The 26,023-nt window shown below is 48.2% G+C and overlaps 1 protein-coding gene across 1 annotated transcript in view; it reads right to left on the reverse strand.

Moving 5' to 3' along the window:
* The window catches only part of COLEC11 (collectin subfamily member 11), a 215,340-nt gene that overhangs the window by 15,831 nt on the left and 173,486 nt on the right, over positions 1-26,023 (reverse strand). Inside the window, exons 4-5 of the mRNA XM_069606024.1 lie at positions 21,489-21,542; positions 19,993-20,088 (exon numbers count right to left, since the gene is read on the reverse strand). Of these exons, the coding sequence (XP_069462125.1) occupies positions 19,993-20,088; positions 21,489-21,542 (150 nt within the window). The remainder of the gene's footprint in view (positions 1-19,992; positions 20,089-21,488; positions 21,543-26,023) is intronic.

Genomic DNA, 26,023 nt, shown 5'->3' on the forward strand with positions numbered 1-26,023 from the left:
TGCACATATATTTAGATTACGGCTGGTCACAAGCTGGCTTACGGACAGAGATGTCCGGTAAAGACTTTTCTGTGTGGACTAAGATTTGAGTACCAAGGCAAAACATTCTCTATATCTAGAAAGGAAGAAATGGAAGATCCAATGAGGAAGGACGACACCTTCGGGTCACCGAGTGCCTCACCACAGGAAGAACTGGAGACCCGTCGGCCTTGCACAGCTAGAATGGATGGATGGTGACAGAGGCATCCTTCCACAAAAAGGGGAGGGCGAGGGCCGCGAAAGGTGGATGACACCTGGGAAGAATCGGATCTGGGTTCGGGGGGGGGAGGCCTCTCTTACTAGACTGAATTGGTAATGCGATGTATGTGGGGGAGGGGAGTTGGTGGGATGACCCGCTGTGGATGAAAGGTGGGGCAAGAGAGGGTTTCAGTGGCATGGATAGGAAGGAATTATTGAATGACTTGGGTGCGGGGGGTGGTCGTGTGGAGGGTTTTGGGGGCCCGGGGCAAGGGCATTCAGGATTTTGCCCAATGTTCCCAGGGACCTTTTTTCAGTCCTTGTTGGGATGGCAACGTTACATGTCGCTGAAAGGAAAGGGGATTGGGGTTATTACAGGGGGGTCGGGTGGGGTTTCACAGTTGTTTGGCTGGTTGGCTTGGCTTGGTACCCAAGAGGCACAGGGTGTATTGGAATGTTGGGAGGGCGACACTGGGACTGCTACTCATTAAAGGAGGGCTGAGATAAAAATGGTTACCCTGAATGTCCAAGGTTTGAATTCTTTGATGAAGCGCCGTTCTATACTATGACACCTGGTGGAACTTGGGGCAGTTGTGGCGTAAATTCAGGAAACGCACCTGCTTCCACAAGATGAAGGGAGGATGAGACACAAGGGGTTTTCATCAGAGGTATTTTGCAAGAAGCTGAACCAAGAAGCGAGGGGTGGGAATATTGTTAAGTGCCACGTTGGGATTTCAGAAGCAATTCGTATATCGGGACCCTGACAGCAGGTTTCTAGTACTTAAGGGCATGGTGGTAGAGAAGAAATTCACATTTATCACGGTGTATGCTCTCAATGAGGGGCAGAATAGTTTTTTGGCTATGGTACTCCAGTGGGTTGGAAATTGGTGAGAGGTTTAGGTAGAGGTGGGAGAAGATTTTAATTGGGTAATGGACCCCACGCTTGGAAACCATTGCCCCCTACGAGTAATGATATGAGATTCTGGCACGCCATGGGGATGTTTTTCAGGGATCTGGGGCTCAGTGAAACATGCTGTTTTTCTTCATCAGCCGGATAGGGACTACACCTATTACTCATCGGCACACAAATGTTTCTCGAGAATAGATATGGTCTGGGTATCCGCAACACTGATACCACAGGTGGTCTCGTTAGATATCGGAGTCTGCTATTTCACAGGTCACGCCCTGTGGTCCTGCAGGTGGAAGTACCCGGTCCGGAAGGGGGAAGGAAGAAAACATGGAGGCTGAATTAACGGACTCTAGAGACACGGCTGTTAGTGCACATATGGAGGTGGCAATTGCAAATGATTTTCGAGAAAATGACACTGGAGAGGTGGATTGGCAAGTGGTATGGGACGTAGGCAATGCAGAAATCAGGGGGGAGTTTATAGTCTAAACGTCAGCTTACTTGAGAAATAGGGAGCTTCAAAAGATAGCTTTAGAACAGGAGGTGAAGGACGCTGAGGTGATACACAAAACCCGGCAAACAGTGAAATCGTTACGGGCACTGCATAAAATCAGAGCACAGTTGTAGGCCCTCACGGCAGATCGCTCAGCACATGCGGCTTAACACGAAGCAGAGTTAATATATCCATGGGGGGAAGACTAATCGTTTTCTGGCAGCAAAACTCAGGAAACAGAGAGCGCAGAATTATATAACACAACTGAGGGACGGGGCCGGCTTGCTGAAAAATAAGGAGGAGGATAAATTAAAGATTGTGGAACTTTTGTCACGGGAAGGTAAAAACCTGGTTAGACAGGACAACTTTCTACAGAGGCTTCAGCTTCCACAGCTGTCAAACAAAGACATGGCATACTTGGTGGGACCTATCACCTCAGAGGAAGTAGCTGGGGCCATCGGTTCCCTGCCAGCTAAAAGAAAATCTGGTCCGGACGGGTTTGGGAATGGTTATTATAAAACATTTAGGGAGTGGCTGATAAGACCCTTAACCAGACTTTTTAATGAGATCAGGGACTTTGGGATAGTCACTGAGGATATGGGGGTCTCCACAACATAACTTTTGCTCAAATGTGGGAGAGACGCGACAGACTGTGTGAGTTATCGCCCTATATCACTGTTAAACGGGGACGCAAAAACGTATACCAAAATCCTACAGGCCAGGCTGGCGGGTGTGTTGCCCAAACTGATCCATATGGACCAGGTGGGGCTTATCCTCCAAAGACACACTCAGGATAATATAAGGAGGGCGATCGATGTGATAGAGCTCGGGACTAAATATGCGCAGTGCTTTTCTGTGGCACTCTATATGCAAGGCGAGCCTTCGATAGTTTGGATTGGGGGCTACTGGAGCATACGCTGAGGGCCTTTGGGTGTGGTCCTACCTGTACCTGCATGGTGCTGGCTAATTTTAAGATCCCATCCAGGCAATTTGTGGTCAATAATCAGCTCACGGCGCGGGTTCCAATCAGGTGCGGCACTCGCTAATGTTGCCCTTTATCTCCACTGATTTTTGCCATGGCAATGGAACCCCTGGCAGATCTGATAAGGCAAGGTCCGTGGATATGGGGAGTAGACAGTAAAAGGGGCACCCACAAGTTGTGTTATGCGCGGATTATGTGCTTTCATTCATGAGGGACACACGGACGACACTGCCTAGAGTGATCTGAGTGCTCCAGGACTTCAGCAAGGTATCAGGGTTTGCTATCAATTATTCTAAATCTAAAGCCTTAAACATCACAGAGGACCCGGAGGATATTACGATTCTACAAGGGGAATTCCCGCTGGTTTGGGAATAAAGGGAGCTGGAATACCTGGGGATAACTCTGACAAGAGAATATAAAACACTATATGGGGCAAATATTCCCCCGTTATGGAAATGGTTATGGGAAGACCTGAAGGGACGGGATTTGCAAGAACTCTTGTGGCTTACTCGGATAGCTGCAATAAAAATGACACTATTACCCTGCCTCTTGTATATCACCAGTTCGCTCCCGGTTGGAATCCCAAATCACATGTCCGAAACGTTAGAGTCTGAAGTCCTTTCTTTCATCTGGCACTTTTTCGTCAACCAAGGCTAGGGGGGTTGGGAGTGCCTGAAATTAAGTGGTATGTGCTGGTGTCTCAGTTGGCTTCGATGCTGTATTGGTCCGGAACAGAGCAGGGGAAAGGGTGGTGCAGGCTTAAACAGGAAGACATGAGTATCCCGCTTCAGATGTTGCCATTTTTGAAGGGTGCGGCTGATGGAAGCCACTAAGGCCACTCTGGGTTACTGGGACCAAGCATTGACTTTTGCTGTGGCGTGCCAGGTGAGTCCCTCATCTCTGTGACCCTCCTGGGCATTGGAAGCAGCATTATTACTAAATTGTTGGGAGCCCTGCCCCTGCTTGCAGCGTGATTCTCCCCTTGGCCCTCTCCATTGCTTTGTGTGTCCCTGCCTCCCTCCTGCCTCCCAGCCCGCCCCCTCCCATGATTGGCTTCCTCGTCGTGGCTTCCTGGCCTAGGCTCCCGCTCCTGTCCCCGGTCGCCACTTTTGCTGTGGCGTGCCAGGTGAGTGCCTCATCTCTGTGACCCCCCCTGAGCCTTGGAAGCAGCATTATTTTTTAATTGTTGGGCCCCCTGCCCCTGCTTGCAGCATGCTTCTCCCCTTGACCCTCTCTGTTGATTTGTGTGTCCCTGCCTCCCTCCCGTTTCCCAGCCCACCCCGCTTTCCCATGATAGGTCAATTCACTGGTCTTAACAGACCTTCCCAGGGCACCCCCTGCTCAGAAGCCCCTTGCGGCTAAGGGCCCCTAGGCAAAGTGCGGCTCCCACAGAGGTGGCTCCAGCTAGTGTCTGCAGGTGTCAGCAAGGGAAGCCAGTGGCCAGCCATCAACTAGCAGCGACTACGAAAGGTAGGTGTGGACGGGTAGGAATAGATACTCACTCTACCCTAACTGGCCACACAGCAGACTCTCAGACTTAGGTGTGTTTTTCCTCCGTCATTGCAATTGCATTGTGAAAGTATTTAAAATTGATTTGTGAAACCTAGGCCTTTTTCCCCCACTTACAGGACTCTCAGACTAAGATGTGTTTTCCTCCGTCATTGCAATTGCACTGTGAAAGTATGTAAAATTGGTTTGTGAAACCTAGGCCTTTTTCCCCACTTACAAGACTCTCAGACTTAGGTGTGTTTTCATCCATTATTTAAATTGCATTGTGAAGTAGCACTGTCCTGAGGTTTTTTGCCTCCTAGGAAGCCATCCATCTAGCGAACCTTTCTACCATTAATCTAAGCTCCTGTCGTCTTGTCCAATTGTCTCGTCTCTCTCTCTGTCGCTTCTGCTGTGTTCTTCCCTAGTATTTCTCCCGTCCTTCTCCTACACCCTTCCGCTTCTCTCCTCTCCCTACCTACTCTATGGTGCTCTCTGTCTCTCACATCTTCTCTAACTGTTTCTCTATCGACTATCCTGCTCTCCTCACTAAATCTGGTAGGAAGAAGTTTAAAAAGGACATCCTGGTCTCCAACCCAGGCCTCCAGATCGCTGACACTTATACTAGTGCTGCGTCTAGACAAACCTTCACCAACATCCTTTTTGTCGTTCCCTCGCCAGACCTATGGACTCTTCATATGGTCTCTGTGCTTTCTCCGTTCTCTTTGTCTCCCATTAATGGTGGAACCTGGTGGGAGGCCCTCCTGGTCCCCTTCTATTCCTCTAAGGTCATCATTAATATCTACCTGAATGGTACTGTCTTGGTCCAATGGCTTCAGGCCAACCTTCTCCTCTTTGATAGACGCTTCCCACGCCTCATCAACTTCCTTTCCTCTCCTGCTGTCTCCTCTCTTCCCCCCACATCTTCCTTGCTTCCCTTGCCATCTCCTCCTTCCTCTTCTGCCCCCCTCTGGCTTCTTCTGCACCTCTGCAGGGCATACCTCTGATTTGTACCCCTCCCCAGAAGTCTTTCAAGGACGGCAACCTTCTCCATATTGCCACTCTCAACTGTCGCTCTGCTGTCAAACACTCCTCTGACATCTGCCGTCTCCTGGAAGAACTTGACCTTGATATCCTTGGTCTCACCGGACATAGTTCACAGCCAGCTCTGTCACGAGCTTTGACACTCTCCTCCATGATAACTACAAGATCCTCTCCGTGCCTAGATCCAATTGTTCCGGAGGGGGTGTAGCCCTGATCTTCGCTGAGTGGATCTCTGTCATTCCTCCCCTGCTGAATTCCTGACTGAAATTGCACTGGTTACCTGGCCACCCTTCCTGATCTCTGGCCCAGGCCCCATCAATTGCCCACCTGCACTGCCTCCCTGGCAACCCCTGCACTTGGGGACCGTTTTTCTGTATCCCTTCAGTCCCCCTACCAGCACTTATGTCTGCACTTCCTTGCACTTGCCACTAGCTGTCATGATGCCTACCCCCGGGGACCCAGACCAAGTCCAGCAACCCCGGAAGCAGGCATCAAGTTATTCTAAGCAAGTCCAACAACCCCTGCTAGGGGCTATTTGGTTGCGCCTATGGCGCCAGGCTCATATGGAGGGTCAGTCCTGGCGCCATAGGAGGAATGCTTACCTGGGACTACTTTGGAGGCTATTTAAACCACGCCGAAGAGCAGCACATGCTTTGCGTTATTCTGCATCCAGCAGCGTAACGCTCACCGTGCCTGCAAGTCTGCATCCAGTCTTCTGCCACGCCCTCCTCGAGTCTGGAGCTCCTAGAAAAAGGGAGAAAGAAGGAGAAAAGGTTACAACAAGAGCAATACCTTTGATCCTTACCTGAATTCCCGATCCATCGCGCCTTCGAGCTGGAAGAAAGAAGTTATTTTATGCGCGTCACCTCGCCTGCTGCAGTGCCGCGCTGAACTCACTGGCCTTCGCAACATCTTCACATTACACTGCATCCTTCTGCATGTTCCCGCCGCACTCCGGCACCTAAGGGGAAGACAAGAAAAGCAAGGTGAGCCAAGGGAATACACAGAGGCAATATTAGTTACCCCCCATAGACTTACCTGATTTTACCACCGGGGGTACTCTTCCTCTTCACGGGTCGGCGCAGCTTCCACTGCATCCTCGCCGAACCCCGGCCCCTAAGGGGAAACAATATGACAGCAAGGTGAAACAAAGGGACAAACAAGGGGAAACCTCCTCACCACAATAGACTTACCTGATTTTACCGCCGGGGGCATTATTCCCGTATTCCCGAGACTTCATACTTTCTCTTAGCGCCTGAATAAGGGAGAAAGCAACAGGTTACATATGGACATTATTTTATCGAACTGTGTTGGATAATACAAATCCTTACCTGAATATTACCGGTTGCCACGAGGAACTCTTCGCTAGGGTCAAGCTGCAACCTGCAAGGAATCGGACAGAGTGAAAGTCAGACATTTGAACTCTTACGAGCTACATACTTACGGCGTCTTGCCGGGACTCTCAGAGTCAATATTGTTCTGGAACTCACCAATTCCTTCGAGCCATTGAAGCAACTGGTTATCTACGCGCCCCTGTGCTCAATGCAGGATGGAGAGCTCATCTTTCCAAACCATCAGGTGAGACTTTAAGAGGTGACATCAAAGGTGATCAGTAGGGAGATCAGCGGGAGTGAGGGGTTAACGCTCAACTCCACGGGTGGTTAATTCCCTTTCTTCATTTGCAGCAGAATATTCCTACGGGCCAAGCAAACGAATGTAGGTGGGCCAGTCCAGTCCGTCATCTCGGCACTACGCGTCACATTGGTGAAGACCGCAGCTGTCCAGTTCAGACCGAAGCCCCTGTGGGAGCCAGATGAGCGTAACACTAGCTGGCTGTTTTATTTGTCTTATTTATCTTATTTATTCCACTTTCCCATGTATTGCACTTTCCCCTCTCCCTTCCCCCCGCACACTTTTCCTTTCCCCCCTTCCCATTCACTTGCGCAATCTGAATAACACCTGGCCTACTAGGATCGTTGTCTGTCCTCCCTTTGTTGCCCCCCTTGCCTCATCGCGCCTTGAAACACTTGTGTATAGGCACGTTATAAATGCCATATCATATCATACGCAGGCCTACTCCTCTTTCGAATGCCTCGTCTGCAGGCTCTCTCTCTCTCCTGGCCATTCCCTTACTGTGGCTTCCATCTATCGGCCACCCAGACAGATATCCTCCTTCCTCCTGGTCTCGACCTCTTAACTCACCCTTCTTGGAGAATTTAACATCCACCTGAATGCTTCCTGTCCTACCTGTGGACTCTTTCGCGACCTCTGTGACACTCTGTCTATTCTCCCCTCTGGCCGAACTCACTCTGGATGTTCTGATCTCTTCAGACATTCCCCTTTCTATCCCTCTCACCATTCCTCTCTCCTGGAGTGATAATGTTCTCCTTTCCTCCCAGCTCACCCTCTCTACCTCTCGGGCCAAGCCACCTTCAGCACTGCCACCGACCTTCTTGGTTATCGGACCCATGAAGCGTGTGTCAGCTGAGCCTTTCACTGCCACTTTCTGACCCCCACATCCCCCTTTGACTGACTCACACTGTGACACAGCCCTTTCCATGCTCCGCTCTGCTATATCTGATACTCTTGATGTCCCTTGCCCCTGTCATGAGGATCTGCCTGAAGCCCAAAGCCAAGTCAACTCCTGGTACGACTCTGACCTCGTCACCCTCAAACGCAAGTGCAGGGTGACTGAGAGGAAATGGTGTGCTTCTGGTACATCCTCTGACAAACTGGTCCAAAGGCAATACAGACTCTCTGTCCGCACCAAGAAGAGAGCTCACATCCAAGCCCGCCTCTCTGTGCCGGGTCTGTGGCTCAGTGGACTAATGCATCCACTACAGGGACCGCTGTTTGACCTCAAGGTCACAGGTTCGAATCCTGGCAGGTCTACTCAGCCCTTCTTCCTTCCGAGGTTGATAAAATGAGTATCAATAAGTTGGTTAACAATAAACATCTGCTATTAGCGCCAAGATACCCCTTCAGGGGTAAAAGTGCGCTTTACAAATCCGCCTGTTATGTTATCTAACAACCCGGCCGAACTCTTTAAAATCTGCAAGGAGCTGCCCAATCATGCTCCAGTCTCTACCTCTCCTGTCCCCTCCAAGTCCCTCTGCATGGCTCTGGCTTCTCATTTCATTTAAAAAACTCAGGACATCCTGTCCTCTCTCTCTTCCTCTCCCTCTACTCCCTGCTCTTCCTCTGGCCATTTTTTTAGCCACCTCTCCTCCCTCCTGCTCTGCCTTTCCCCTGTTCTCCCCAGATGAGGTTTCTAGAGCTTCGATCAATGAAAGTCTGTCAAAACAGGTTCACCCCTGTTCCTCCAAAACCGTCAAGGACCACATTGACACCCTGGCTCCTGCTCTGGCCAACATCTGCAACCACTCCACCACCGGAGTCTTCCCTTCCTCCTTGAAGCACTCCCTTGTGCACCCTCTTCTTAAGAAACCCTATGGCGCTCTGTCCTGCTCGGCTAACTATCGCCAATCTCCATCACCCCTTTCCTGGGCAAACTACTGGAAAAGCTGGCCATCTCCCAGCTTAATCTTCACACTGAATCTGTTGATTGTCTCCATGACCATCAGCCTGGCTTCAGAGCTGCGAGAAGCACAGAAACTGCTCTCCTGAACATCCATGAAGACCTGCTCTCCAATCTTGATTCCAACACCTCCTGTGACCTCATCCTACTTGATCTCTCTTCTGCCTTTGACATGGTCAACCATGCCATCCTGCTCAACCGTCTCTGTGAGAACCTGGGTATCACTGATCAGGCCCTGGCTGGGTTGACTTCTTTCCTTGCCGACTGACCCTCCCAGGTCCAACTTGGGTCCTTCCTCTCCTCTATCTCTACCTGTGGTGTTGCCCAGGGGTCTAACCTCTCTCCCTGGCTGTTCAACCAAAACCTGGCACTTCTTGCCCACCCCATTGCTGCTCTCTGTCCCAACTTTCAGTGCTATGCGGATGACACTCAGCTTATTTTCAGGCTCCCTTCAGCCACCTCTTCTCCTTTTCTCATCTTTGGCTGTCTGTCTGCTATCCAGGTGTGGTGTGCCGCTAATGATCTCTGCCTAAATGCCAGCAAGACTGAGATCCTCCTCCTGGGCACACCCGCTCCATCCTTTCCTGTTATTCTCTGGCCGGCCTCTCTTGGCCCTCTTCCTACTCCCACCTGTGAGGCCAAAAACCTTGGGGTAATCTTGGACTCCACACTCTCTTCTCTCCTCACATTTCTGACGTCTCTAAGAAGTCACACTACCAGCTGCACCTCCTCAGAGGTATTCTTCCTTTCCTCTCCTTCCCCAGAAGCTCACTTTCTCCAGAGCTCTGGTTCTCTCTAGACTGGACTACTGTAACAGCCTCTTTCTAAATCTGCCTGCCTCTACTCTTCGCCCTCTGCAGCTCATCCAAAACAGGACTGTGAGACTTGTCCTTGGCCTCAATCCCAGGGATCGTAGCTCTCCAGGACTGAAATCTCTGCACTGGCTCCAAGTGGCTGCAAGGATTAAGTTCAAAACCCTCTGCATCGTCCACAAGGCCTTCTGGGGCCAGGGGAATCAATACCTTCAACTCTCTCTTCCTAAATATCTTCCTTCTTGAGCTCTTCGCTCATCTGCCTCCAACTCCCTCAGGGTCAGTCGCATCTCCAAGCAACAAGTTGGTGGTCGATCTCTTTCTTCAGCTGAGGCCTCCCTCTGGAACAGCCTCCCTGCCTCTCTGAACCATGAGGAGAACCACCTCTGGTTCCCGGAAGCACCTCAAGACCTTCCTCTTTGCTTCTGCTTTCTCTCCTCCTCTCCCCTGCTGAATTCCTGGCTGAAACTGCACGGGTCACCTGGCTACCGTCTGTTCTCGGACCCAGGTCCCCTCCCTCCAGTTGCATACCTGCACTGCCCACCTGGCAACCCTTGCACTCCGGGGCTGTTTCTGTATCCCTACAGCCCCCAACCAGCACTTGTGTCAGGGGCAGGACTAGCCATAGACCATGTACTGTTGGAACTGTAGGGCCAGGGACCATGAAGAAACCTAGACCCAGTAAGCTATTTTACTTAAAAAGGCTGTTATGCCCTTTCTGTAGACAAATTGCCGCCCAAAACTACAAATCCCAGCATTTGGCACGCCAGGACTACATTTCCCAGCATGCTCTGTGGACTCGCGAGCCAATGGGAAGCCGCGCTGGGTGTGGCGCGCGAGTGCGCATGCGCAAGCCCCAAGGCACGGGGCTTGTGCTCGAGACATCGAGGAGAGTGGACGTGTGCCCAGCAGCTCCTCGGAATTCACACGCGAGGGGCCCAGAGCCTCCGGAGGAACCATCCGGCCCCTCGCTTCATAAAGATAAGTACCGCTCAGCCCACGGAGTGTCTGGGACCTACGGGGGAAGCGCAGGGGGGCATATCCCAACCCCTCCAGAGCCCCCTGCGCCGGCACATAGGAGCTAAGTGGGCGGGCTTCGGGGCAAAGAGTTCTGCTCTGTGATTGTGTGCAGGCGAAAGACGATACTATTTTGTGGATGTTTTCACGTGTTTTGTCTCGTGGAACATAAGCCGGAAAGGCGCACGAGGCAGGAGCGCATTACAGTGCAAAAGGCAGTCGGTCTGAAGGAAGACCGAATACTGGCAAAATATAGATCCTGGGGGGTTGAAGGCCACGTGCGGCAGCGCACCCCAAGGAATCTGAAAATCCTTGAATGCACGGAATGCTGAATGCGTGTAGAGTGTGTTTGGGAGAGTGAGAGTCTGACAGAATCAGAAGGCACACGCTAATGCTTGTCCTTTGTTTTTTCCTTTTAATGTGCTTCTGATCACCTGACCGCAAGGACGTGGCACAGGACTCGACAGCCTTTGCAGGACAGGACTTAAGGACAGAAGTATAAGCTAAGTGTGCTTGTGCATGAGACTTTTGTTCATGAAAATGTAACAGGACTCACATCTTGTTTATCAATCCATGTTTGTTTTAACTTCGTGTTCAGAGGAGAATGTACATGTTATGTTGAAGGGCAATGTGGTGTGAAGGGAAACACCTTTACATGTAAAGGTTTTAAAAACACTTGCAGCAACCAGTTCAGGAAAAGTGTGCAGTCATCGTTTACCCTACAATCCCCAGTCCCGTCCATAACCTCTTCCTAACCCTCAATCCGGTTAACCTAAAAATCCTGCTACCTATCCACTCATCGAGCTCCTAACCCTCCTTCCCCGCTCTGGTTACAGAGGTCTGTGTAAGTCTTGACTTGCAGACACTGAGACCATTGAGGGGGTGGTTGGTACTGCTTCGCTCCTGCGCCTTGGACCTGAGCACCCTGACAGAAGCACAAGCCCACGTAATATTCAGGCGCCCGAGCGGGGTAGCCAACCCCCGTTACCGTCATGGAGGAGATCGCCAAGGTCTTGCAAGACTTGCAGAGCGAGTTGGCTGCGTCCAGACAGGACTATGCCACCTTGTCCGCGCAGGTGCGTAGTTTGGCAGCCCAAACCGCACCCTTACCAGGTCATGCACCGGTACAGGTGCAAGTCACCCCGGAACCTGTAGTTCCCCTAGCACCACCTGAGCGATATGGTGGAGATCCGCAGACATTTTCCACTTTTATCATGCAGTGCCGCCTCCATTTCCTTACGAAACCGGCAGCATTCCGATCAAATCAATCTAGGACTGCATTTGTTATCTCCTATCTTACAGGAGATGCTGCAGCATGGGCAAATCCCTTGGTACAAAAAGATAACACAATCCTATATGATTGGGATGAGTTTCTTAGTGACTTCGAGAAAATATTTAACCGAAGGGCTTCCACCTTGTGTAAGGATCGGGAATTGCTGACTTTGAGGCAGGGGAATAAGGAGCTGGTGACGTATGTCACCCAGTTTAATCGATTAGTAGCCGAAGCCGAGTGGCCGTGCGACAAATGTATGTCCCTATTTTATCAGGGGCTAAGGGATGATATTAAAGACCTTATCGCCCAAGTTGACCCCCAACCTCGAGAATGCTCAGATATGATCGATTTGGCCATGCGGTTGGATCACCGTCAGGCGGAACGACGGAGGAATAGGAAAAAAGGGGAGTGACGTTCAGTAACAAGGTTTGATCAGTCTAAAGGGACAGGAGGGACAATGGACAAGTCTGACGGAGATGAGCCAATGCAAATTGGGTCAGTTCGAGGTCCCCTATCCAAAGAAGAAAAAGAACGGAGGAGAAAGGATGGTGTTTGTATGTACTGTGGGAAGTCGGGACATTTCGTTCGCGAATGCCCCACCAAGCCCAAAACTCAGGGAAACGCTTCGGCTCGCCGGTAGTGGGGGTTACCCGGCCGAGCCTGACCAATAGCAGGGCCCCAATTACAGGTTGTCCCAACTTCGCCCCGCATGTCTCGTTAAGGGGGTGTCTAGGGTTTCAGGGACTATTAAAAGAGGTCACCATGTTGATTGACTCGGGTGCAACAGGTAATTTCATAGACACCCAGTTTGCAGTCAAGCTGGGTATCCCTACGCAGCAAAAAGCAAAGCCTGAACCCGTGCGCGCTGTTGATGGTACGCCTCTTTGTTCCGGACCTATTACACATAACACTATTTCAGTGACCCTAAGTAGCGGAGATGGGCATTGGGAACATATTGCCTTCGACTTAATTGCTGCCCCGCAATTCGGCCTTATTTTAGGGTTACCTTGGCTGAGAAAACATGACCCTCAGATTCAATGGACCGCCGGATTGGTAGAATTCAGTTCTTCCTATTGTCAGGAGCATTGCAAGCGGCCGATATCCTCGACCCCTCAAGTTGTAAGCATTACGGGTGGTCAACCCGAGGTGCGCCCGGAGGAACTGCCTGCAGAATACTCCGATTACATAGACGTCTTCAACAAGAAGGCCGCTGAAACCTTACCCCCACACCGGGTATTCGACTGCCGCATAGACCTAGAACCAGGGGCTACGTTACCATGCAGTCGTATATATGCCTTGACCGAGGCTGAAAACGAGCACCTCCGAGAGTATATAACAGCCAATTTGCAAAACGGCTTTATTAGACACTCTAACTCACCGGTATCCTCCCCTTTGTTCTTCGTACCGAAGAAGTCCGGGGAACTTCGGACTTGCATAGATTACCGTGGGGTGAATCGGATAACCATCAAAAACCGTTACCCACTTCCACTCATCCCGGTCCTTCTAGATCAGGTTAGGGACGCGGTCATCTATACTAAGCTGGATCTTCGTGGCGCATACCATCTAGTGCGGGTGCGCGAAGGTGATGAATGGAAAACCGCCTTCCGAACAAAATTCGGATTATACGAATATCAGGTTATGCCGTTCGGTCTATGTAACGCACCCGCTGCTTTCCAACACTTCCTAGATGAGGTTCTTAGAGAATATCTGGATGTATGTGCCGTTGTGTACATTGATGACATCCTCATCTACTCCCATAGTCTCCAAGAACATATCCAGCATGTACGCGCTGTCCTACAAAGGTTGAGGGAACACCAACTCTATGCCAAATTAGAAAAATGTGAATTTCACCGGACCACAGTGGAATTCTTGGGTTATTACCTAACTCCGACAGGCGTGCAAATGGATCGCAAAAAGGTACAGGCCGTTCTAGATTGGGCCCCACCAGCCAATGTAAAAGACGTGCAATCCTTCTTAGGATTTGCAAACTTCTATAGAAGGTTTGTCAAGAATTTCTCTGAGCTGGTTACCCCAATCACAAGACTTCTACATAAAGGCTGCCCGTTTGTTTGGGACGCCTTGGCTGAACAAGGATTTCAACGACTCAAGAAGGCCTTTACTGATGCTCCGGTACTGAAACATCCAGACTTGTCCCAGCCGTTTGTGGTGGAAACAGATGCTTCCAGCTATGCACTAGGGGCTGTATTGTCCCAACGAGATCCTCAGACGGGCCTATTACATCCTGTGGCCTATTACTCGAGGAAACTGCTCCCCGCAGAGGTTAACTACATCATAGCAGATAGGGAGCTATTGGCCATAAAGGCAGCGTTTAGCGAGTGGCGGCATTATTTAATGGGGGCACGTCACACCGTGACGGTTATTACCGACCACCGCAATCTCCATTTTATTAGGACTGCCAAGACCTTGAGTCCACGTCAGCTGCGCTGGGCCCAATATTTTGCTGAGTTTGATGTTATTATCACTTACAGACCCGGAACTAACAATCGGAAAGCTGACATCTTGTCTCGCTATCTGGAAAAAATCCTTAAGGAAATAGAAATAGTGTCCCGGCCAATAGTTTCTCCAGAGCGAATAGTGGGCTTAACCACTAACCTTTTCGAGAGTATCCGACAAGAACTCTCCATGCACGATCTGCATCAATGGTGCAAACAAGACTCCCAGCATACCATTAAAGATGGGCTTCCGTATCATGGACAATCCTTGTACTTGCCCACAACCCATCTACAAGAAAAGGCTATGTCCTGGTGCCATGATTCATCCCTAGCGGGTCACCCTGGTAAGACAAAAACATTAGAATTAGTAGCAAGGCATTTCTGGTGGCCAAAGTGGCGGCTTGATGTTCAACAATACGTGCGACAATGTACAATTTGCGCCCAAAACAAGGCCGATCACCAGAAACCCGCAGGTCTTCTTCGTCCCTTGCCGACTCCTACTGTACCATGGCACACAGTCACTATGGACCTCATAGTCGAATTCCCACAAGTGCAGGGCTACACATCAATACTGGTGGTGGTGGAAGCCTTTTCAAAGATGGCTCACTTCATCCCTTGTAAAGGGGTCCCGACAGCCAAGGAAATTGCCGAATTATTCCTACAGAATGTGGTCCGCCTTCATGGCCTCCCGTGCCGTGTGATAACGGATAGGGGTCCGCAGTTTACTTCCAGGTTCTGGCGCGAGTTTTGTAACATCATCGGTATGGAAGTCCGACTGTCCTCGGGTTATCATCCTGAGACAGACGGCCAAACCGAACGCGTGAACCAGGGGCTTGAACAGTTCCTACGCTGCTTGGCCGCAGGACGAGAGACAACATGGGTTCAACACACTTGGCTAGCAGAATTGGCATATAACAATGCTGTTCACTCCTCCACAAAACGGTCCCCGTTCTTCTGCCTGTATGGAAGACATCCACGGATCTTACCTTTATCCGTACCAACAGCAGAAGCAGTACTGCCTACATTGGCAGGACAACGGATCGGAATAGAGCAGGTTTGGAAGGAGGTGCAGGCTAATCTCATAAGAGCTAAAAAGACATATAAAATCTATGCAGATAAACATCGACGTGCCAGCCCAGTGTATCATAAGAACGACCTAGTGTGGTTGTCCACCCGCAATTTACGACTAGAGGGGCCCAAAAAGTTACAACCCCGTTACTTGGGCCCGTTTAGCATAGAAAAGGTAATTAACCCAGTAGCGGTTCGATTGACTCTACCATCCCAGATGAAAATCCATCCTATCTTCCATACATCGCTGTTAAAACCAGCATCCCGTGGCACACGTACCCAAAAACCACCTCCCGTACTCGTACAGGGGGAGCCTGAGTACGAAGTACGAGCCATTTTGAACTCCAAGATTTTAAAGAACGGACAACTTTATTATTTGATTGATTGGGTGGGGTACGGGCCCGAAGACCGCTCCTGGGAACCCTCACATCATGTGCATGCACCACGATTACTGCGCACTTTTCATAGAAACTACCCTGATAAACCCGGGGGCCCTGCCTTCCGTGGGGGGGGGAGTGCTGTCAGGGGCAGAACTAGCCATAGACCATGTACTGTTGGAACTGTAGGGCCAGGGACCATGAAGAAACCTAGACCCAGAAAGCTATTTTACTTAAAAAGGCTGTTATGCCCTTTCTGTAGACGAATTGCCGGCCAAAACTACAAATCCCAGCATTTGGCACGCCAGGACTACATTTCCCAGCATGCTCTGCGGACTCGCGAGCCAATGGGAAGCCGCGCTGGGTGTGGCGCGCGAGTGCGCATGTGCAAGCCCCAAGGCACGGGGCTTGTGCCCGAGACATCGAGGAGAGTGGACGTGTGCCCAGCAGCTCCTCGGAATTCACACGCGAGGGGCCCAGAGCCTCCGGAGGAACCATCCGGCCCCTCGCTTCATAAAGATAAGTACCGCTCAGCCCACGGAGTGTCTGGGACCTACGGGGGAAGCGCAGGGGGGCATATCCCAACCCCTCCAGAGCCCCCTGCGCCGGCACATAGGAGCTAAGTGGGCGGGCTTCGGGGCAAAGAGTTCTGCTCTGTGATTGTGTGCAGGCGAAAGACGATACTATTTTGTGGATGTTTTCACGTGTTTTGTCTCGTGGAACATAAGCCGGAAAGGCGCACGAGGCGGGAGCGCATTACAGTGCAAAAGGCAGTCGGTCTGAAGGAAGACCGAATACTGGCAAAATATAGATCCTGGGGGGTTGAAGGCCACGTGCGGCAGCGCACCCCAAGGAACCTGAAAATCCTTGAATGCACGGAATGCTGAATGAGTGTAGAGTGTGTTTGGGAGAGTGAGAGTCTGACAGAATCAGAAGGCACACGCTAATGCTTGTCCTTTGTTTTTTCCTTTTAGTGTGCTTTTGATCACCTGACCGCACGGACGTGGCACAGGACTCGACAGCCTTTGCAGGACAGGACTTAAGGACAGAAGTATAAGCTAAGTGTGCTTGTGCATGAGACTTTTGTTCATGAAAATGTAACAGGACTCACATCTTGTTTATCAATCCATGTTTGTTTTAACTTTGTGTTCAGAGGAGAATGTACATGTTATGTTGAAGGGCAATGTGGTGTGAAGGGAAACACCTTACATGTAAAGGTGTTAAAAACACTTGCAGCAACCAGTTCAGGAAAAGTGTGCAGTCATCGTTTACCCTACAATCCCCAGTCCCGTCCATAACCTCTTCCTAACCCTCAATCCAGTTAACCTAAAAATCCCGCTACCTATCCACTCATCGAGCTCCTAACCCTCCTTCCCCGCTCTGGTTACAGAGGTCTGTGTAAGTCTTGACTTGCAGACACTGAGACCATTGAGGGGGTGGTTGGTACTGCTTCGCTCCTGCGCCTTGGACCTGAGCACCCTGACAACTTGACACCTGATCCTGCACTTACCTTTGCTCCTGCCACCAGCTGGCTGCACTTATTATTTATTGTCCTTATTTATTTTACTGTTTATCCTATGTACTGCACTTACCCTCCCCTTTACCCCCTCGCACTATTCCCCTACCCCCCACCCCTGCACTGCGTGATCTCAATGTCACCTTGCCTAATAGGATCGATGTCTGTATTCCTTCTGTTCCCCTCCCTTGCCTCATCGTGCCTTGAAACACTTGTGTATAGGCACATTATAAATGCCATATCATATCATACCCCTGGGGCAGGGACCGTATAGCCTGATGGGTTATAATAAAAACGTTTCCCGTGGATGGAGTAACGCCTTCTGGGAACGTTGGGGGGACGTGGAGCTCACACTCTACAGGACTTTTATCAGAATGATGAGCCTCTGAGGTTTGAGGATTGCAATGGGAAATTGAATATTGGGGAGAGTGAGGGGTTTCGCTATATGCAGATAATGCATTGGATTTCTCAGAGGGAGGTAAGGGTAGCGGGCACTCAGGCGCCAATCGGCCTGGAGTTGATGATCTGAGAAGGGTCTGGGGAAAAAGGAATCTCAAGGTTATACCGGGTACTGGATAAGGCTGAAGTTGGTGATAGGCTCCCATAAATGCGTAAGTGGGAAGAGGATCTGGGAATAGTGATCGAAAAGGAGGATTGGAGCCAAATTTGGGAACAGGTGCAGGTGTACGGCTCTCATGGATTCTGCATATAAGATCTGTTTAAGGTGGTACCTGACTCTACAGCGAATACATAAAATGAATGACCAGTTCTCACCCTTGTGTTGGTGGCAATGTGGGGAGGTGGGACACTCGGGACAAATGTGGTGGTCCTGCCCGAAGACACAGTTTTTTTGGAAGGAGATATTGGGACATATTAAGGATATAGTTGGGGTTCGCCTTCTGGAAGATCCTATGGTGATTCTGTTGGGTGAAGCAGTGGAAGACATATCCTCGGCAAGTGGAGCCAGGGCGATCCTGATCACCCACCTGCTGACAGCAGCAGAATAGCATTAGCACAGGGGTGGAGAATAAAAGAGGGACCTGTGGTGGCTCTTTGGTGGGTCAAGATTCGGGGGGTTCTGGCCATGGAAAAGATTTGCACTCTAGCACAGGGCGCCTACCTGAATTTTCTCAAAATATGGTCCCCCTATCATGATCATGTTAAAGACAGAGAGCAACAGTTCTTCAGAACGGGGGTGCTTAAATGCTTCTCCATCGTGTGAAATGGGAAAGAATGAACCTATGGTCTAATAGGGCACATGAAGGTCCCTGATACTGGGAGTCAAGCCAAGCCTAGTTATTTGTTGTTGGGTGTTGGGGTCAGGGTGGGGTGTGGGTGCTTAGGAGGCTGTTCTGAAATAACTGAAAACTGTGATGGTCACTTGACACTCGTTTATTACTGAATACCATGTAAAGGACTGAATTCGAAAGTATAGTTCAATTGAACAAAACCAATTACCACCTTAATATTCCGGTGAGAAACGAATTTGAATTATGTTATTCTATGTTATTCTCTGCCCATTTTACTCGTGAGTGGTTTCATTGACTAGTTAGCAATATCACAATGCTTATTTTCCCTGCCATATCTATAGCTCTGCTCTCCTGCATGGTCTACCTTCTTCTCACCTGACCCCTCTTCATACTGTCTATAATTCCGCTATCTTTCTCCTCTTTTGTCTTCCACCCCGTTCATCTATTATTCCTTCGCTTCTTTCTGCTTCCCTTCTACCTTTTGATTCCTGTCTTCTATTTCACTTTGTTTGTATTGTTTTCAAGTGTCTACATGGACTTACCACATCTTATCTTTCCTCATTAGTTTCTTTCTGACCTCCTGCCCGCTCCCTGCGTTCCCAATCCCTTATCTCCTACCTGTACCTAATACTCCTTGTGCTGCTTCTCGATATCGTTCTTTCTCTGTGCTGGCCTCTAAACACTGGACTTCTCTACCCCTCAATTTATGCTCAGCCTCCTCTATTTAGGTCTTTTAGACCAGTTTAAAAAACGATCTCCTCTCTCTCCTTTCTGAAGCCTTAACTTAATTATTTGTGCTTGTATTTGATGCACTGACACTACTTTGGGTACCAATTGTTACTATTGTGTGTAAAGCACTTTGGTGAAAGTGCTTAATACATATCAATAAATAGAAATACAAAAATATAAATATGATAGCACTCAAATGTTTCCCCTCATTTTGGTACTGTGTTGTAGACTTCAATTATGACATGTCTAGTTCACTCATTAGTTTGGTAACACACATTTTCACAGACGTGTGCCCCATAGTGCCAGTGCTTTGGTTCATGCCGCCTTTCTATGTGAGTGAATCTATTCCTATGGGAGCGGAGTGTGGTTGAGTGCTTCATGGCATTAGGATAGGATGGAAAAGGTGTACCCTTGTAGCCTGTGAATGTTTTTCCCTTGCATTCATTTATCCACATATAGTGATTGGAAAGCACTCTGTACTCAGGGAGCGTGTGCCTTTACTAATCGATTTCTTTTTTCCAATTTCTGCAGGTGCATATGCTGCATGTTCCTAAGGTCCAGCGCTCATTTTATGCTTGAGGGTTTTCCTATTATTGGATGCATCTTCCCAGTGTACCACAGTGCCTATGCTGTAGATCCTAGGTGAGCACCACTCTCGCCAATTCTCTCCTATGCAATCCGAAAGGGAAGGTAAAGCCAACGACTACATATGCATCACAAAGCATCTCAAAATATTTTGGCTGATTAGACCTCAATATATTTGGTTCAGTGTGAATGCGGAAAAATTGTGATGTATATGAATACATACCATTTTTTAGGAATTTTAACTCAGTCGTCAGTTGTGACACTTGGATATCCATTTCGCCGATAGCCTTCCTTATCTGTCCACACTCACATGGTATTCCTATTGCGACATGGAGACATTTGCTTATCAAAAGTTAATTGCAACCAAAATGACAAGGGACAAAATGTTACATTATCTCAGGAAAAGGCTACTTAATTTGCATACTTCCATTTTTCTTTTTACTAAATTGTCAGATCACTAAAAATATGATGTCAAAATGTTTTTAACTTCTTTGTGTAATAACCATTTTCGTTTAAACGACTTAAAACCGGTCCTTTGGAAGAGGTACTGTTAGGGAGCTGTTGTGATATCACTGTCAATGAGGACAATTTAATGATTTACTCTGGGGGTAACACCTTTGTCATTGGGTTAAAGAGAAAAAATAGATGCACCCTAGACCAACCAGATAATCATGTGTTTTATGTTAGCCACATGGTGCCTGGCTATTGTTTACTGCAGGATGATATATTTCTCAGTTTATGTGAGAAGCCATTGCAGTCTAGATTGACCTATTGGCTTCAATGTGTTAATCAATATACAGCAGAGTAACTGAGGCACAGCAAATGGAATGCACAATAACCTTCGATAGGTTGCTAAGCACAAATAATCCATTTTGTTGAAATGATAGCAAAATTACATTATCTTCAGGCTTACTGAAGTCATTTTCGTAGGTGTTTCCTCTATAATTATGTTCCTGGATGAGTTTGGTCCCAGGTGTCCCAAACTGTAATTTTGCTCCACTGTGATTCTTACTCCTAGGTGTCTCCGCTAAGATGTTCTTTTTAGGACCCTCACTGAACTCTTTCTTCTGGGTGTTCAAATTGTAATTTCACTGTAATCCTGGTTCTAGGTGTCCCCATGGTAATCTTGCTCGTAGGAGTCCCTACTGTACCTTTGTTCCTAGGTGTCTCCACTGTGATACTTGCCTGTAGGGGTCACCCAATGTGATTTTAGCACACTATGAGTTTGCTCCTAGTTGTCTTCACTGTCATTTGTTCCACTGTGATTCAATCTTGCTCCTAGGTGGCCCCCAAATGTGATTTCTTCAAGTGGGTTTCTGGGGTAGTCATCAGTAGTTTGTGCAGGAAACCTGCTCCACAAATTCTGAGCATTTGTAACTCATATTTTAGAAATTCCCTAACATGGGCTGCCTCTGATACAGAGAAATTAGCCTCTATTATTCAAATTCGGAAGCTCTTATAGGAAATGATTTCCTCTTAAGAATCCTCATTGGCACTAATCAAGCACCATAAAGATGTCTAGATGTCTGGGTACACTATTTAAATTAAATCACTTACTCAAACCATACCATAACCTCCTGGCCATGAAAAACACAAGTATGTGAGTTCTCCTGCGTGACCCAATGTGTACAAATGACTTGGTTGTGTAACACTCACATACAAACAATGACAATCATACTAATTTTCTGTTAATCATATTTTAGTGAATGCTAGCTTTACCTGGTTCTCCATTGGGACCAGGGGGACCCGCATCACCGCCAGCACCTTTTTCACCTAAAAAAGAAAATATTACCAAGAAAATCAGATCTTTCGCTTGGAAATCATTATGCAGGGAGCCACAGACTCACTGGGCAGATGGATAATACCTAAAGTGCGATAAGAATAAGATTATTCTGTGTGGTGAGAACAGAGTGCTGGGAGGACGAACACAGTTGTGGCATTATTCTGTGTTACATGGGTTTAATACCGCAGACTGGAGGTCGAACAATTGAGTGCATTGGTTTTTTACAGTACTTAAAAGTTGGAACATTCCATTATGAAGTGTCGTATATATCACCAAATTGTTGTTGTAAATATCTAGTGAACAGAAACAAAATCTTGAAGAAAGTAGGTGAAAAATCCATCAAAATAAATCTACGAACAATATGTGTTTTTCGATATCTGTAGTCTTTCCAAATGGGGAAAATATGATTATTGTTATTTCACTACAATATTGATGAATGCATGATTTAGTTATACTCACAAAGTACGCAAATGCAAGAGCAAACAGGTTTCCAGGCCTATGGCATAAATATTATATATGACTAGCAAAAAGTACCCATTCATGACAACACTCTCATCACTTGTTGAAAATCAATGATCCTGTAGGTCGCTGTTCTGATTCGCTTATCGCTTGATGTGCTGCACTGAAAATGGGCATGTGTGGCTGGCTGACATACCCTGGAGCATAAGTTGGGGGGGGGGGTGAGAGTTGGTGTGCTGCTGCATAGTGGGACCTACTGTAACACGCACATTAGGAAACCCAGTTGCAATCAAATACCCTGCACCAAATCTCCTAAAACCTTGCCTAACAAGGTACACACTAGCAATAACTCTAAAGTAACACACAACCTCAAGGGAGATCTCATCAACGCTAGATCTCTAATTGCCCACGCCTCTGAAATTGCTGATACTATGTTACTGAAACATGGCTACACAAAGCTGCTGGCCCTGCCCTTATGCTAGCCATACCCCCGAACTTCACCATATTCAGAAAAGACAGAGAAACTTCCAAAGGAGGTGGCATAGCTCTCATCTGCAGAGCCAACCTCACCATCAAAGAAATAGACAGAATCACTATGCCATCAGCTGAACTACTCTTCCTAAAACTAGAAATGTCCCCTTCTCATACTATTACGGTACACCTTATTTACAGACCCCCTGGTCCACTAGGCACCTTTGAAGAAGACGTAACCACCCTCTTAAACACTAATGCCAAACCAGGAACACAAATCATTCTACTAGGCGATTTCAACTTAGGCTACAATGACCCAAAAGACACCAATGCCTCCACCATAGCCAACACCATCCTGAAAGCAGGCCTCACCATATGGAATAACGGCCCCACGCACTTTAAAGGCCGCACATTGGACTGGGTCGCAGACATCAACTGCGCTTCCCTCATAACGGCAATCGAACCGTGCATATGGACTGATCACTATTTGATCTCATTGACCATTTCAGACCTGCCCCAACCTAAATCTACTAAACTACATGCTCCTCCTACCCTCACCCGCTGCAAAAAAAATATAACACTCTCAAACCTCCTCCCACTGATCCAACCTATCACTAATCATTCCAGCCTAATCACTAACCCTAATGATTTAGCTGACCTGTACAACAACACCATCAACTCAGCAATTGACGCCATTGCGCCGCTGAAGCCTACCAAATTTAAACCCATTGCCCATCTTAATAACTGGTTCAATCCTACACTAAAAGCCCTACGTAAAGAGAAATGACACGCAGAAGCCTGCTGGAGAAAAAAACATTCTCCCCATAACAAAAATCTCCTCACTACCCTTACTAACAACTACAAAAAACAAATCATTCAGGCAAAAAAAGATACTTTTAACGACAGAATCAAAAAAGCGAATTAGAATACCAGGGAAATCTTTTCCATTCTGAGAGAACTAGAATCCCCAATTGCACCCATAGACTCTTGTACCAAAGACAAAGCCTGGTGCACAAACATTCAAAAGGCCTTATGTAACAAAATCACAATGTTACAAGACAAAATATCAGCCAAGAAATCCTCCACAATATCGCCCTCGCCACACAAGAAACCATCCTTCAGGAACTTGCTACCAACCAAACTAAACCTCTTAACCAATTCAGCTTCAGAGCCATCTCTACGGTAGAAACTAAGAATATCATCACGTCTCTTAAACCGTCTCGTTGCCTTGGTGACACTTGTCCAGCCCCAATTATTAAAGAGGCTGTGTTGAAATAGCCCCTTTCATCACAGCATTTATCAACGAATCATTTAAATCATGCTCTGTGCCTACCAACCTCAAAGATGCCTGGATACTACCCCTCCTAAAAAAAGAAAATCTGGACCCTAATGTCCCAACCAACTATAGGCCCATAACAACTGTCCCGTTCCTCCTCAAAATCTTAGATAGAGCCGCATATCTACAGATCCAATCCTACCTCGACAGGGGGAAATAGTCTCAGCAAGAGCTCTCTCTTCACATCAATTGCCTAGAGCTGCTGGCGGGGTCCTTTGCAATCATGCCCTAGCGCAAGGGAGAGTGAGCTGCTGCATTTGGCTAAAGATGGACAATGTGTCGGTTGTATACTACATAAACTCGGCTGGGTGGCACTAGGTCCAAACTTCTAGCAGAGATCGCAAAGGATTTCTGACAGTACTGCCTCGAAAAGAAGCTGACGGTCATGGCAGAGTATATTCCAGGTCTTTCAAATGTAATAGTGGACTGGAACTCCAGGTATCTGGTGATTCTAGTGACTGGAGGCTAGATCCATGTCTTTTCACAGAATTGGACAATAAGTTGGGGAGCTCTGCAAAGAGAACTGTTTGCATCTCAGCTTAATACTCAACTGCCATGGTTCTTCAGCTAGAGCCCAGACCCCGGGGCAGAAGCGGTGGATGTTTTTCTACAATCTTGGAATTCCAGAGTCCAATATGCTTTCCCCCGTTTGCTTGCATAGCTAGGACACTGGTGACAGTGCAGCAGGTTGACGCAGAATTAATCCTGATGACGCCACTCTGGAGGTCGCAAGTGTGGCTTCCAGTAGTTCTGGAACTTTTTATGAATTTTCCAATCCAACTACCCTAGAGCAATCATCTCCTGACAGACCCTCGAGGGAATCCTCATCCCTGAGGCTGGTAGTGTGGAGGATTTCTGGGCATACTGGCTTCATCCTGGCCTTTCAGAGAAAGTCCGAGGAGCTCATTAAGGAGTCCCAGCCATCATCCAGCAAGAAATGCTACAGAGCCGCTTGGTCGATCTGGCGTAGCTGGTCAGGTGCATGGTCAGAAGTTTAAATCCTGTTTCAGCTCCCCTGCAGTGTGTCCTGAATTATCTTGCTGAGCTTTCTTTCAATGGGAAAGCCTATCAATGATCAACACTTATAGATCAGTCATTTTGGCCAGACATGCACCAGTGGAGGGAGCTTCAGGGAGCGAGCACTTACTAGTCTGCAACCTCCTCAAAGACTCTAGGTTGACGACTCGCCCGATGGCCAGGTACGCATCCCTATGAGATGTTAACATTGTCCTAAATTTGTTCCAGTCGTGGGGCGACAACAAGACATTGTCCAAAATGGCTCTGTCATGTAAACAGACAACCTTGTTGTGCTTAGTGTCATGCAGAAGGGTATCAGACATGTAAGTGCTTGACTTGTTGGGCAGAGCGTTCTCGCTGGACAATGTAGTTACTGTTGGACAAAATGCGACTCCAGGGTGATTTCCTACCCGGCGGTTCCTTCGCACCCCAAATTGTACATAGTCTGATGCCTTAAATACGAGGGAGCTACGGCAGCTTTACGCATGGACAGTAAAGACCAGCTGCTCATCTTCTGGTTTCCTTATTGACGTTGGCGAGGCGGGTCTGGTGGGTTCTGAAGGCGGACGATATAGATACGAAAGTATTTTGTGCTCATTCCACCAGAGGCATGATGGCCTCCAAGGGTTTCTAGGTGGGAGTCCGTCTTGAGGACATTATGAAGACAGCAGACTGGTCGGGCGAACAGGTCTTCAAAGAACAAGCATAATGCTCACCTCTGGTCTTGACATAGAATGGAGATTTTCCAAACCCATTGTGTAAGAAAGTCTTCATTCTATTAAAGACACAGAGGTGTGCATCATTCCTGCCCGCCAACGCGAGTGTTCCAGGCAGTACAATTTGCGCAGGGTGTCCATGGCTGCTTGCTTGATATTGTCAACAGTTGTTGAGGATGATGACTGGTGATATGTGCTTCTTTTGCACTGCACACACAGGCTTGGTGTAATAAGGTGGTTTTCTATTCAATACACGTCCTGAGAATTTGGAGGAGTAGGGTTGACCACAGTTCTGCAGCTCAGCAGTTACAGGAAGAGTCAGAGGCTGGCATTGCTGGGAGTTTTGGATGTTTACGGTTGAAGTTCTGAGAAACCGCAGTGATGACTCCTCCGGAGTCATCACTAAACCCCATCCTAAGATCTCCTCCCATGTTGCCAGGGTAAGGCAGATGCTACCTGATCCTAACTATGG

Source organism: Ambystoma mexicanum, chromosome 4p, assembly GCF_040938575.1.
Source record: "Ambystoma mexicanum isolate Mex_15411 chromosome 4p, UKY_AmexF1_1, whole genome shotgun sequence".
NCBI classification, from domain to species: Eukaryota; Metazoa; Chordata; class Amphibia; order Caudata; family Ambystomatidae; genus Ambystoma; species Ambystoma mexicanum.